At 38.4% G+C, this 14651-nt stretch overlaps 1 protein-coding gene across 4 annotated transcripts in view; it reads right to left on the bottom strand.

Moving 5' to 3' along the window:
* Positions 1–13973, bottom strand: part of itgb2 (integrin, beta 2) — a 33535-nt gene extending 19562 nt beyond the window's left edge. For 3 of the 4 annotated variants that reach the window (XM_063887444.1, XM_063887447.1, XM_063887446.1), the window contains exons 1-7: positions 13835–13973; positions 11825–11882; positions 11159–11256; positions 1959–2160; positions 1622–1792; positions 1222–1463; positions 60–218 (exon numbers count right to left, since the gene is read on the bottom strand). In XM_063887444.1, coding sequence (XP_063743514.1) covers positions 60–218; positions 1222–1463; positions 1622–1792; positions 1959–2160; positions 11159–11256; positions 11825–11879 — 927 coding nt within the window. In that variant the 5' untranslated portion in view covers positions 11880–11882; positions 13835–13973. The remainder of the gene's footprint in view (positions 1–59; positions 219–1221; positions 1464–1621; positions 1793–1958; positions 2161–11158; positions 11257–11824; positions 11883–13834) is intronic. The other variant, XM_063887445.1, reaches the window with a different exon arrangement.
* Positions 13974–14651: the final 678 nt, after the last annotated feature.

Below are 14651 nucleotides of genomic sequence, written 5' to 3'. Positions count from 1 at the left end.
TATTAGTCCCACAACGGGGACATTTACATTGTTACAGCAAAAGTAGCATGGCAACTTACCATTTCATTGCTGTTGGTGTACAAGCTATTTTCTATGTGGCACTGTTCATCATTGGGTTCCAGTATGCCAGCTAATTTTCCATCTCCGGCCATGTGGAATCCGGCATCAGTGGTCAGCACAATCAGCCGAGTGCTGCTGTTGCTCCAACCTATTCTGTCCTAAACATTACATTACATGTCACTTGTTAGATGCTTTTATCCAAAGCGACTCACATACATTCAATACTGGGGTCAATCCCCACAGCAGCAGTTTGGGGGGGAAGTGTCTTGCCCAGGGACACAACAACATGCTGACTGCAGTGACGCTGGAACCTGCTCTCCCCTGATCTTTGTATCACTATCCCACTGTGCCACAGCCTCCCTAACCAACAATACATGTGTAAGGGACTCTTTAAGTAAGAACACTTTAAAGGCCCATTTATTTGAAATGTTAACTTTTTGCCTTAAACTAAATCAGTCTCCTTGAAAGTACCTTTTTACCCAAGTAAGATGCATTGTGAAAAACGTGTGGGGGTAACTAGAATGAGGATCCTTTTGCATCCCATGTCCTATGTTTAGGCTACCAGAACTCTTGGTTAAGGCTAGGGAAAGATTGTATTTTAAGTTTGGATAGAAAACCTTTTTTGGCCCCAGGATTTTTTGATGGTTAGCTTTTGTTGGGCTGGATTTTATATCTGTGAGTGGAAAAACTTGATGTATGCACCATGTAGATGGTGGATATCTAGATGGTGGATAAAAAGACATCATGTACTCATGTACTCTTGTGCTCTGGGAGGCTCCTCCTTTGTACAGAAACTGAATACATTCTCTTGTCAACTTTCTTCTATGTCTATACTTGCCTCCTCAGGACTCAGACCCTTTGATTACATTTTTTTTTTAAAAGCATGAATTCTTAATTGAAATGTGTCAGGCCACATTAAATATATTTCAAAGTTTTGACAAGATCATTAGGTGTACTTCAGAACTCAGTTGCAATTCATAGCGGGTACGGCTGAACTGTTCAACCATGTTAATGATGACTTGTTATAGTACTTCTACTTGAAACGGCCAAAACTGTTTTTTTTGTTCTTGTTTACTGTTAATCTTTGTCTAATGATGAACCCATTCTTGCTTTCCTTGTCTAACTAACAGTGCATAGTTACTTCATTGGTTGATTCCTTACCCCACACACGGCTGCCTGCATCATAGCATCCAGACTACCTTCTGGAGAGTCCAAGTTTCCAGAAATGAACTCTTGTGTTACTTTTGTTTTGAACGTATTTTTGTCTGGCGTCATACTAAGCACATGTCTGTAGCCGAAGGCCGCCTGGCACTGTTGGTCATTCTCATCACATGGCTTCAGCAGTTTCTCCTTATTGGTGTTAGTGTAAGGAAGAACTGTCTTATCAACAAACGCACCAAACCCTGAAGTTAAAGAAAGGGCAATTGGATTGTTATTTATTATTTTCCTTTTCAGAAAGCATTTACTGAAATTGATTTCATTTTGATTTCATTTTTCACGAGATGTTTGAATGGTGAAATGCACAGTGATATCTGACAGATTAACATTTGCATCTTATTACCTATACGAGCATTTTCAGTGATTTCATTCAGAGCTGCAAAAAGATCTTGTCCCAGTTCTTTGACATTTGCCAAGTCATCTTTCATGGAGTAGGACAGGTCCATCAGGTAGTAGAGATCAACAGGATAACCCTGAACTCTTTTGAAAGAAACCCTGAATGTGGTAGGAAGCCCTGTAAACATAAAAAAAGATACACACAAACAGAAAAGTAAGAAAAGTGCTCAATCTTATTTGATGATAGAAGCTATTTAAGAACTTTTTTTTTACCAGCCCACACAGGCAACAACACACTGTATGTTTTCAGCTCTCAAATGTCTGCATCAACTGATTCCACTCACCAGGTCGCAGTTTCAAATTAATTTCCTGTGGACTCAGCTGAACGGGCTCTTGTTGGATGAAGGACACAGACAAAGGAACGTTCTTCACAATCTCTAGAGTGTTATTCGGGGAGATGATTTCTTCCCTCTTGCAGCCTTTCTTCATCAACTGAGCTTTGGTGTCACAGCGCACTGCTTCCTGCTCACCTGCTTTTGTAAAATTCTGTAGGATGAACAACACACAAAAGATATACTATGATCACTCATCTGTGTCTGCCTATTATGTTGTTTCTATTACTTCTTGCATAGTATTTTTTTTAGCAAACTATAGTCTACGTAGGCTTGGGTAGTTACATAATACATGGAATGCCGTAAGGTTACTGGTATTCCAAAAATCCTAGCATTAAGGATTTGAATTAGAAATAATTATTTTGGCTTCATTTGTGCCTTTGTTTTTATTTGAGATTGTATGTTGGTAAAGTAGCTTCAAGTACTATTGTTATTCTTTATTATCAGGCTGTAACAAAATGTTTGTTAAGATGCTTCAGTTGGTTTAAACCGCTGCAGCATGCGTATTGACAAGAACAAGGAAAGTGGTTCGCACTCTGAAATGAAGTATATCAAGTTTTTAAACGTAACATTGCACCGTGTTTTTTATTTTTGTATGTATGTTTGTTTGGATGTTGGTATGAAATGTTCATCTGAAGTGTCTGAAAGTACTATGGCATATTGCTATCCTTCTTCTCTTCTGTGGAACCAGCTTCCAGTTTGTGTTCAGGTGGCAGAAACCCTCCCCACTTTTAAGAGTACACTTAACATATAGCATAATAGGAGACCTTTAAAGTAAATAAATAGCCAGCAACCTGAGCAAAGATGTATCAGAAGAAGTATGCTCTTATGAATGAGGATTAAATGGATTCCAATTATGTTTATGTCATGAATGAATATATATATATATCTTTATTATTATTGTAGAATAAATTCTGATTCTGATCCTGAGATATAATAATAGATAGGAATTAGCTAAAAAAAAAAACAACCTAAAACTAGTCAATGAGTAGAATATCTGGTTCAGGAAATTCAACTAGACAAAGGGAAGGTAATGCAAATTTGAATACAATTATTTGGCGGAGGATGGAAATGCAAATAGTGAGCATATGAATCAGTAGAACATATATCTTAATGAAATGCTAACATTGGCTGCAGATGAGTTAATACCAAAAACACAAGGTCCAAAGAAAGACAGATTGTATCATGCTGGAATTAAGCATGCCATCTAGTTGAACAGTTCACTTGAAAACCATTTAATTACATATATAGGACACTCAGGGCAGACATGAGGATTTGGACATGAACAGGGAGTTAATCCCTCTGAGACCCACGGGAGCGTATATGCTCCCAAATATCATCGCCGTTGTTTTCCTCTTAAACTAGAGAAACAGCGCTAAACAACGATATCAGGTTTGTCATCGTGAGCCGTTTACTTGCGTTGGTAAAACGGATGCGTACAGTTTGAAAATATGGGGATAGTCTCACATTTTTTCCTGTCACTTTTTTATCCTTTTCTGTATGTTTTATCACTATGTTCTCATCCACCATCTTTGCTGGTGATGTATAGAGTGCAGGGTTATGGTCGAATAGACTGTTTAGCTTAGGAAGGTTCCTAACGGAGCGAAATGACCCGGAAGTACTTCAGTGGCAGCCATGATAAGAGCTGTTCGAATTCTCTATATGATAGGAAAGGAGCTCTGAAACTTCCTTTATAACCTTCTTTAGCTTAGGGAATACTGGACCTTCCTTTACGAAAGGAAAGGAGAAAATGCTGTCCCACAATGCCTTGCAGCCGCAATATTTACCGTGACACAGCATTCGGCCGTTCACGGAATCAGCAGATCGTGACGAGAAATGCGTTTCATGAAAGTTACGGTGCTTATTAAGCAATTTAAAACGTATGCTGTAGCTTGCTTAAGTGCTTTGTTTCAAACGTTCAGCACTATATTAATCAAAAGGAGAAATATGAACGTTATTTTTTACTGAAATGATCAAATAAAGTCCACATTTCAGTGTTTACTGAGCTGTGTGGGGTTTCTTAAACGTTTTAAAACATGTTTGAATTGTGATACACAAAGTGATAGGTTAAGGCATAACTAGTTTATTATAAACATATTTGTATTTTTAAATATTTTTCATATAATCGTACGTATATAATCTCAAAGCACTGCAGTCTCTTTTCCTAAATCCTTTGAATTCTCCTATCCATTATTCCTTAACAACATGAAGTTTCACGCAAAGGTCAAGGAATAGTAGATAGGAATAGACGATAGGAGCAGATTTTTTTACCATTCAACTGTACCCCAGGAGTCATGTTTTTGAATTGGACGATCTGATTGGATGCCTTCACAGCCAATTGGAGTGACTGTTTCAGCAGCTACATTCTCCACAGGGAAATGTGTACTGTGAGACACAATAGTCCCACGAATACCCCATTCTGGTTCAAAGCATGGCAGGTGCCACTGTGTGTGACTGTGGACAGGAAGTGCCATGATATACATCATGTTTAGACATAAAAATGAGCAGCAGAAAAATTCCTGGCAAAAAAACGGTGTTCATGAGAATGGGCAGAAACACAAACAGAAGAAGTTAGAACAGGGATGCCAGGGTGAAATTGGACAGGGGGTCAGATTTTTTTCAAGTGACACCTCAGGGGGCCGGATTACACTTTCAGACTGAAAAGGCCAAACACTGACTCAACACATGGATAGGCTATTTGAAATGATTCATGAAGGCCTACACATCAAAATGAAATTGCATTGGCACCAAAATAGCCTCACAATGAGGCCTACAATTACATACATTACAATTACAGCCTAAACCAGGAGACAGTTACCCACGTAACATTTTCCTATCCATGCATCCAAGTAGCCTACATTTATAAATTACAAATGCAACAAAATAGACACTAGGTGCCAAAAAACACACATTTCCTATAAATAACACAAGTGTAAACTGTTAATTATTTTTGTTATATTTATTGAAGGCTTGCACATGAAAAAACGTCAATGCAGAATGAGGCCAATTAAAAAAAACAAAACAGATGAGGCACACTTTGCCAGTCATCACAAGTCAACCCCTACCCCTTTTATTCCCACCCACCCATATCACCCTGGATTATGACAAATGGGGAGACCAGCCTACTTCAGCTACATTTTACTTGTCGAAGCCAGGCACCTTTTAACTTTGACCAGCTTGTCCATATCGGGTGACCGTTTCTGAGCAATGGCTATTTTCATAACATCATTCAGATGTCCGTGCGTCAGGCGATTGCGCACTTTCGATTTATTAATATTCATAACGGAAAAGGCCTGCTTACATAAATATGTTGTCCCAAACATACAAAGTATTTTACCTGCAAAGGCCGTGAGCATTGGGTACTGTGGTGGCAAGGATTGATAGGATGAATCGATTGCAACAGATGCGTAGTCATCCATAAACGGTGCGCACCACTGCAGTTCTATCAGTTCCCTTTGGATTGCCTCTGGGACCTCGGAAGCGTCAATCGTGAATGGAGAGTGAAAAAGCGCAAATTCCTTTTCCAGTTCAGTAAAAACCGTGATTCGATTGTCAAACTCATGCTTGAGTCCGGAAAGCAAGTTTGCGAACTTGTCCATACTCTGATGATTGACAGGCTGAGACTTTAGACAGGGGAAGTGGGCTGCATTGCGCTTGGAGAGCTGCGTCTTCCATAACGCCAGTTTACTTTGAAAAGCACGAACACTATCATAATACTCTGTGACGACTTTGTTGCGGCCCTGCATAGTAACATTCAACACATTTAGGTGTTCGGTAATGTCCACTAAAAAGGCAAGATCCCTGGTCCATTCTGGGTCGTCCAATTCCACCACAGGCTTCCCTTTACCCTGCATGAACTCGGCTATCTCTGTGCGTAATTTGTAGAAATGTTTGAGCACTGCGCCTTGGCTCAACCAACGCACATCGGTGTGATAGGGAAGGCCATGATCAATGTCGTTTTCCAATAAAAAAAGCATCGAATTGCCTGTGGTTAAGTCCTCTGGCTCTGATAAAATTCACAGTGTTAAAAACAACACGCATGACATGGTCCATTTTCAGACTTTAGCAGCACAAAGCCTCTTGATGGAGTATACAGTGAAAGTTCCAGAATACTTGCTCTGGATTAGCTGCATTTACCTTTTCTCTCAACTTCACAACTACTCCTGCCTTTCTTCCTATCATAGAAGACGCACCGTCGGTAGCCACACTGACAGCGCGACTCCAGTCCACCTCCAGATTGTCCAGGGCCCTAACAAGACTAACAAACACGTTGTTAGCTGTGGTGGTGTCTGTCATTGGCACGACTGACACAAACTCCTCCGTGACATTCAGGGAAGCATCCACTCCGCGAATAAATATCGCTAATTGGGCTACATCAGTCACGTCAGTGCTCTCATCGAGACCAATAGAGAATGCGTTGAAGGACTTATCATTGTCTTTAAGTTGACTCTTCAAATCACCAGAAAGTTCTCCAACTCTCTCCGTCACTGTAGGCCTTGATAAGCTTATGTTAGCTAGAGCTTGTCGCTTGTCAGGACACACTAGCTCGGCTCCCTTTAGCATGCAGGTCTTGACAAATGCACCCTCCAAGAAAGGCTTGGATGCCTTAGCAATTTCCCAAGCGATGATGTAGCTTGCCTTCACTGCCCCTTGAAATGAAATGAAATGTATAAGTTTAATGAAATTGACCCAGTCCTCTTTCAGAAACGGTGGAGTCAAAAATAAAAAATAATTATAAGCGTTGAAGAAGATATGTATAAAAATAAAACGAACCTTCGTGTGTATCTCGACATTTGGAGAATACGGCTTGCTGTCTCTGTTGCGATGATGCTAGTTTGTTTAGCTTTTGAGTCCGAGGTTGCCCTGTGTACTCGCAGTATTTCTCGGCGTGTCGTTTGATGTTATACTCCTTTGCTACAGCCACTTGTTGAGAACAAATAAGACACACGGGTTTGCCTCCTACTTCCCAAAAGAAATACTTTTCTTTCCATTTATCCTGAAAGATGCGACATTCAGTGTCGAGCTTCCTCTTTTTTGACAACATCTTGATAGCGACTAGTCTACCGTCAGCACTACCGGCGCAGCTGCAGCTAAGGTGAGCAGCAGCAACAGACCAACTGACGGATTCCACCGTAAATGAAATAATTAAAATAATAGTAATAATTTGATTAAAACCAACAGATGAACTGAAATTATAATAAAAAATTGAAAAAAAAATGTGTGTTCACCAACACGATTTCCCCTTTTTTTGTGTCACACAGAACAATTTTTAAAAGCAGTGTATTTCTATGGGTAGTATATTTCATGCCTGCACCACGTCTTTTTGTCAGGGTAACAGTCATTCTTGGGAGACAGGAAACTGTGTGGTTTATCAACTTTTGTCTTATTCAATATCAAGCCAATATTATTGTTTTTCATTAAAAAAAAATTATTGTATAATGTCAGACTTTCTACCATCAGTGAGGAAGATTGGGGGCTCAGAATACTGAAATCTGTATGGTTTCATCGTCTTATCCTTCTAATTTGTTATTCTTTTCTAAACCACACACTGTTATTTACTCAACAACAAGACACAACTATGCTTGTTTTTATTTATTTGGTTAATTATATAATATCAGACTTTTTGCCATCTGTCATGACTCAGAGCTCCTCGGAACACCGGAAACTTTATTTTTTTCAAGCTGCTGGCTCTGAGGGTAGACGTGTCCACCATCTCCTGGATTACCAACTACCTCACAGACAGACCAAAGTATGTCCGGCTGTGCAGTGTTCTGTCTGATGTGGTGGTTGGTAGTACAGGAGCCCCACAGTGGACTGTGCTGCAGTGGCGAACCATGTCTATCACAACTGGACCTTATTTAGACCCCCTGTAGAGTTAGTCTCACATTTTTTTATAAACCGGTCATAAAGCTGATTACTGCTTTTCAGATCCAAAAGAAGCTGCCTTTCAATAGCCATGGAAGCTAATTTAGAGAGTCGGGATTGTCCTGTTCTGTTTCTCACATATGTTTTTATCTGTTTAAGGGCGGAAAATGTCCTTTCACAGATGCAGTGTTGACGGAATCGTTAAAACTAAACATACCAGTGGATATAGCTGATGCATGCTGTCACATGTCATTTGCGTTGAAAAAACAAAAGGAGGTCAGATGGGTTTTTTCCTTGAAAGTCTTTCATACAATACATCACAGACAGTTCTATTTTCAGCCGAGGAAAGTCAAAGTGCGGCCCATACAGTAGCTATTTGGGAGCTTCTTGCATTGTGAGCGAGAATCTCCGTGGGCTCTCCGTCCAGTTGGCACGCCGGTGGTCTCATCATATATTTGATCAAAAATGATCCCTCGGCCCTTCAATGCAAATGCAAAACTCTTCCACCCTGGTCAAACATAACTGCATGTCAAATGACTTATTATGTAAGATGTTGAAGATCACATCTGCATGCATAAATATTTTGTTAAAAGTTTAAAGGAAAAAGCCTCAAAGTTGCCCAGGTTTGATAGGTAGCCAGCACTTAGCATAGCAGCATCATCAAATTCCTCGTGGTCGTCAACTTTGTAATCAAATAGATCCTTAAGAGCATCCTTCTTTTCAAATACAGTGCACACCAATCTTGATGCAAAATTCCATCTGGCTGGTGGCGGTCGCTTCTGACATATTTCATTTGTTTTGAGGATTTAGAAAAGAATGCAGCCAAGCCAGAAAGATGTGAAAAGAAAATGTTCACATCTTTCATTCTTTAATTTTAACTACACCTTGAGATAAAACCAAATTAAGGGCATGTGCATAACAGTGTAAGAAAAGTGCCTGTGGGATATTTTCCTAGAGTTTGGCTTGGACTCCATCAGTCCCGATGCCATAATGGCAGCACCGTCATAGAACTAGGCTACAAGTCTGTCAATGCATCTGGTTTCCTCGGAGAACCCAAGGGCCAGGGCTGCTACATCTTCTGCCCGTTTCTTCCCTGTCACATCGTCAAATTTGACCAACCTCTCTTTTACGCCACTGTCCGTTACAAACCAACTAACAAACAATAACAAAGCAAAGGGTGCCTTACTTATTTCTTCTTTGATGGTCTCACCCATCACTTCAGCAACAGTACTTATCAAGTCGTTCTTGATAAGTGCTGTTAACAGCTCCAGTTAATTACCACGATTGGCTTATTCTCTGCCCTCATCATGGCCCCTGAAAGGTAACTCCTGTTTCCCGTGGTGGTTTCTCTACATCACTGTTCGTCCAAATCCACATCAATCCTTGTGTCTTAAAACCATAACCCATATGTTCTCTCAGCACTTGACGGGATGGCAACATGACTATGTTTCATATTAAGGACAACAAATCAGGATAGGTCTACTCCAAGAGGACAAAGGAGAGCAAAGACTGGTGACCCTTAATTTAAAATAAGGGAGAAGAAAAAAAATGAATAATCAATAACGATTAGATGCCAACCCATAGAACACACATTTTGTTTTAAAAGTACATAGCTCCTTTATTATTTATGAGTTGTTTTTGTTTCACACTAAAGCCAATTAGGGGCCGGTGTGTAGTGGCCATTTTGTGTGTTGTTGGCATGTCAGTTTATTTAATTTATACAGCCCCGGAAAAAATTAAGAGAGCACTTCAGCATTATCATTTTCTCTTGTTTTATTATTTATAAGTTTGTCGTTAGCTCACCTTGTCATTGGTGTGTTAACGGGGGTTTTGCTGACAAGCTTTCTAAAAGCCAGCAATTCCACAGCTGACATAGGCTGCATATCTTCAACACTCTGTCACAAGTCTCTAAACCCAGAGAAAGATACCTTCTGTTGCTTCGGCCTATGCGCATCTGCATTGTGAGCCTGCAGCTCTCAATTGCGAATCTGTTTCTGCAGCCCTCTTAACCAACAGTAAACAGGCTTACTGAGTTACTATTCTACCTGCACAATTATTTCTCTGGTGTTGGAATGTCTCGCGATGTTGGTGAATTCTTAAAAACAAAACATCAAATCATTTCAGGTTAAAATGTGTTTGTGTAACGGGTATTATATTACCCAAATTTCACAAGTAATGCGTAACAACCAATACATTACAGTAACGTGTTACTTCCAACACTGCGAACGAGGAGATCAGGTGGGGAAACTATTAGCCTGGCAAATCAAAAAGGAGGAGGGGTTAGGACTGTTACACTTTAAAAAGATAAAGCACGCTCACATCTTTGGTACGGTCGTTAGGAAACTGGCCAGGAAAAAATTTGCATTCAACTCTGTTCGTAGGAGTGAATTTCTTCCTCTATGAAGACTCAAAGTGTCGAAGGAGAAGGCTTATTTTATAATCTGGCCCTAAACTCGATTTAGTCTTTACTCTTCGACAAGTGCCATCATTTTAGCTACATCTGTTAGAGATGAATAAGAGCGGTAGACATGACAGTAGCTAATTCTATTGTGTTTTGGGGGGATATTATGAAAAGAATATTCTTTTTAATAGTTACATTTAACTGCAATTATTACAATGTATTACAATATAACATTATACACAAACTGTTTTAGATGTCCAAACTTTTCCATGACCTTTAAATGCTACTTTCAACTACCGGATCCTTGCAATCTTGCTCGAGAAAATTGAAACCATGTGTACTCTGTACGATTGGCCAAAATGAAAACCAATATTACTGTGATAATATTGACATATAAAATGAATGACACATTTTTTTCAAAGAAAAATAAACAGAGCACATCTTTCACTCCCATGTTGTTCTGCAACCCAGCTAATGTACAAATTACTCCAAATTTACAAGTTATAGCTCACTATCGAGGAGAGAGACACCTTCATCTAGCTGACCAACTAAAGCTGGTCACAGAGTTGGGGTGACGGCTCCCCAAAAGTGAAGTCAAAACCTCTTGACTGCTGGCTGGTGTCTAGTTTGGAAAGCGCTTGTTTCGATTTGTTACCATTTGCTTCACGAGAAAAGCAGGCATTATACACTGTTTTTTCGTAAACATATCCATTGTTGAAGATGTGCAAGGCTGATAAGGTGAGCACGTAGGCCTATGTGCTCAGGCCTGGCCCAGATTAAACCCTGTGTGTAACCCCTGCCGACCATCAGTCAGTTCCCCACCTCAGTCAGAAAAGTCAAGTCATACCTCCTGAGTAGAAAAGGTTTCATAAAGTGTGTTACTCACAAGCTGTTTGCACCACACACAGTATTGCCCAGATCTGATACAGTCACCACATGAGTTGATCATCGACTTGAAGCAAACTTCCTCCTGTTGACACAGTCCTGCAAAGAAAAGCACAAACTTTGTGCAACATCAACTCAAGAGATTGCATCATATTCTTAATTCTAATTATTATCATTATTATTTATAAAGATTGGCTGTTTCGTTTTTGCTTTATTACATTTGTTAGCCTCTTACTACGCAATGAGTGGATAAAATGCTCCGAAGAACTGCAGGGCTTGCAAGGCTACACACATATCTAATTTGGCATTGCAATGCTCACTCATTAATATACAGGGTTTGTATGGGTGCTGGATATCCTTGAAAATGCTGGAAATGAAATGTGGTGTTTTAAAGGTTTGAAAAGTGCTTGGATTTTGGTTAAACTGCTTTGATTTTGGATTAAGTGCTTGAAATTGTAATTGCTTTACTTTTATAATAAATTGCTGTCTGACTGAAGTGTGACTAGTGAAATAATGATTTGAGTATAAGTATGTACATATACAATGTAATTTACCATAGCTGTAAGCTGCTTGAAAAGCTTGAAAATCCTTGAAAAGTTCTTGAATTGACTTTGAAAAAGGTGTAAGAGCCCTGAATATAAAACATGTTAACGTTTTCAAAACTTACCATGCTGATGGGTAGCCATCAGCATGAGCAGAAGAAACAGCAAACAATTCTCCATTTCCTGTAAACCAATAAACATTTTCAGTATATCAGGATAAGAAACATTGTTACCCTTAAATGACACTCATCATTCTATTAACATGAAATTGGCTTTGTTACTTGTACCAGACGGTGATTGGATCTCATTAATTAATAATCATTTAGTGACAACCCTACCACAAAGATAAATATATCTCACCAACCACAAGTTTGATTTCAAATACATTTTTTCAATAACAGGGGCAAAATGTAATTTAAGTTGTTACCGAGGTATGCCACCTCCTCTTTGATTGGAATACCATTTAAATTCAATAGATTACAAGTTTGAATTGTAAATTAAGCAGATCATTCCAAAATCCTCTTTAAACATGAAAGTTAGTAAACTCATTTATGCAAGCCATTACTTTTGATAATTGTCTTTGATCTTTTAGAAAAATGGCTGTTTCATTTGCTAATTCATTTACAGTGTGAAATCCCTCCCCACTGCGTTTATGCCTAAGAATGGAGATTTTTTATATTTATCTTATCTTTTATGGTTTGACCTGGCACATTACTTTCTTTGGTTTTATTAGGTTTGGGTATATAAAAGTGTGAGGTTCAGGGGAAATTCATTATTTTAAATAAATATTTTTGTTATGATACAGTTAACATTGTTGTAAGGTAAAACAGTTAAAATGATAAACCTGTGGTTAAGTTTAGTTCATTTCACAGCTCTAAAAAGAAAGTAAGGCTCTATAATGGTAACTTATTTCTTTATTTACTGTATACTTGTTTTTTATTGAAATCAGGATATAAATGACCGTCGTGAAGCATCAATGTCAGAGCTCATGGCTCATTCCCACACCCAATGAATTGACACTGTCAACACTGTCAAAAATATTGTCAACAATTGAAAAGTAAAACTAATCAATAAAGTGTTGCATCAACTATACATTTCTGATTGGCAAAATCAGGGTGAAAATTTCTCATAAGAAAGCAAAATGCTTATTTTTTTCCAGCATAATATACTGTTGGTTATTTTCCATCTTCATTAGTTTTTCTACCAATCCCCTTTCACAAAGTCAGTTATTGTGTCTTTGCCTAGCATAGAAATTAATGTCATGTTGAGAATGGAAAATGTATCCTCATAAAGGTCGTGTGTATCTTACAAAAAGTAATTCCTCATTTTATTACCCAATATGCATACAGTCTTTTTAAAATAAACTATTGGAGTGATCTTGTTGCACTTAAGACCTGCTGGTTGAATATATCTTAGATTGCATACAAGTTGATGTTAAGGGATATAAGCAATGCAATGTTTTATTTTTGTTATTTAACTAATAACAATGTATGTGAACAGCCTGATATAAAAAATCAATCCACGTTCAGAGCCCTGGCTTTTAAGTGTAACACTGACATGGTTTCCTGTTCACAAAGGCTTGTCTCATTGTCCACACTTTTGACACCATAAAAGGTAAAAGAGAACATTAAAGTGTCATCAGTACATTTCCTCTTTCACCGAGGCTGAAAATGGTCTCAGAACAAAGCAGAATGTGACTTGTATGCATCAGTTTATCATTTCTACAGAAAACCTATGATGTTGGAGACATGAGTTGAAAAATACCTTACTTATAACTCACTCAACTTAATATGATAGTTAAGCAGTTATGGTTTCAGAATTCAGATAATGAACTACAACACTACAATACTTGGTCACTTATGTCTGTCAGTTTTAGTTAGTCAACTTCCTCTTAGAAAACAGGAAGTTTGTCTTATGTTGATAATCTAAATTTACAAAACAACGGTGCTACATGCTATTTTTTCATATTAGATTGTGACTTTATGAAAACAATTATTTGACTTAATGTTTGATCATGTAAATTAAAATTAACATTAGATTTGGCTTGGAACAAAACATCAGTAGCTTTTCACATAAGAATGTCAAAAAAGAGTAAAGAGAGTCAAAAAACTATTTTGTTATAAAAGCAAACTTACCAGTAACAGCAGTTAAAGCAGAATTTGACACCCTCGCACTCCGTGATGGAGGGAACTGTGTCCGTAGTCACACTCACAGCTGTATGAAGCTCCTTCTTTAAGATGTTCCTTGTAAATACAGCAGCTAACCCACCCACATAACAGGAAGTGTGACGCAACCACAGAGTATGTTTAAGAGAACAGGAAGGGTGGTGTCAGTGTTCACACATCAAGATATTAACATCAATTTCCCAATACACAGCAAGGTAAAAAAATCCACTCGATTCAAGTTTGGTTAAAGCACGATTTTTGAGAACAGGGCTTATTTTCTCAAAACCCTTAACATAATTCACAAAAACACACACCCAAAGTGCAAAATGCCTTATACTGTATATCATGCAGAATGATACATTGCACCAAACACTAAAAAGAACATTTACCAAAACCAAGAATGCATAGTAGTACAGTTTACATGGATCTCAATACATGCCTTGTTATCTTAGGTAAAAATATATTTCCAGATGTGCTACAAACTATGCAATTTGTCCTAGCTCACTCCTTAAATACAGTACAAAGTGTCTCCACCCATCCTCAGTTCTGCAAAATAAAATTTTGAAATAGCTTAATCATTACATTTCCTATTTTTTAATAAGTTATAATAACTGAAGTTATTTGTTTAGTATTTGGCGGTGTATTAAGCAGGATAATGTGCAGCGAGGTCATTATTGAAAACAAAAATACCCCCGACAGGGTGACAGTAGGAGACCTCCCTAAGGGGGCCCCACCTGATCCGTCTCACTACTGTCAGTGTCACAAGTCGTGTGCATGATTCTGTGTT

The sequence above is a fragment of the Eleginops maclovinus genome, chromosome 7 (genome assembly GCF_036324505.1).
Source record: "Eleginops maclovinus isolate JMC-PN-2008 ecotype Puerto Natales chromosome 7, JC_Emac_rtc_rv5, whole genome shotgun sequence".
Classification (NCBI taxonomy): domain Eukaryota; kingdom Metazoa; phylum Chordata; class Actinopteri; order Perciformes; family Eleginopidae; genus Eleginops; species Eleginops maclovinus.
Note: the sequence above shows the minus strand (reverse complement) of the source record. Positions and strands in the feature narration are given on the sequence as shown.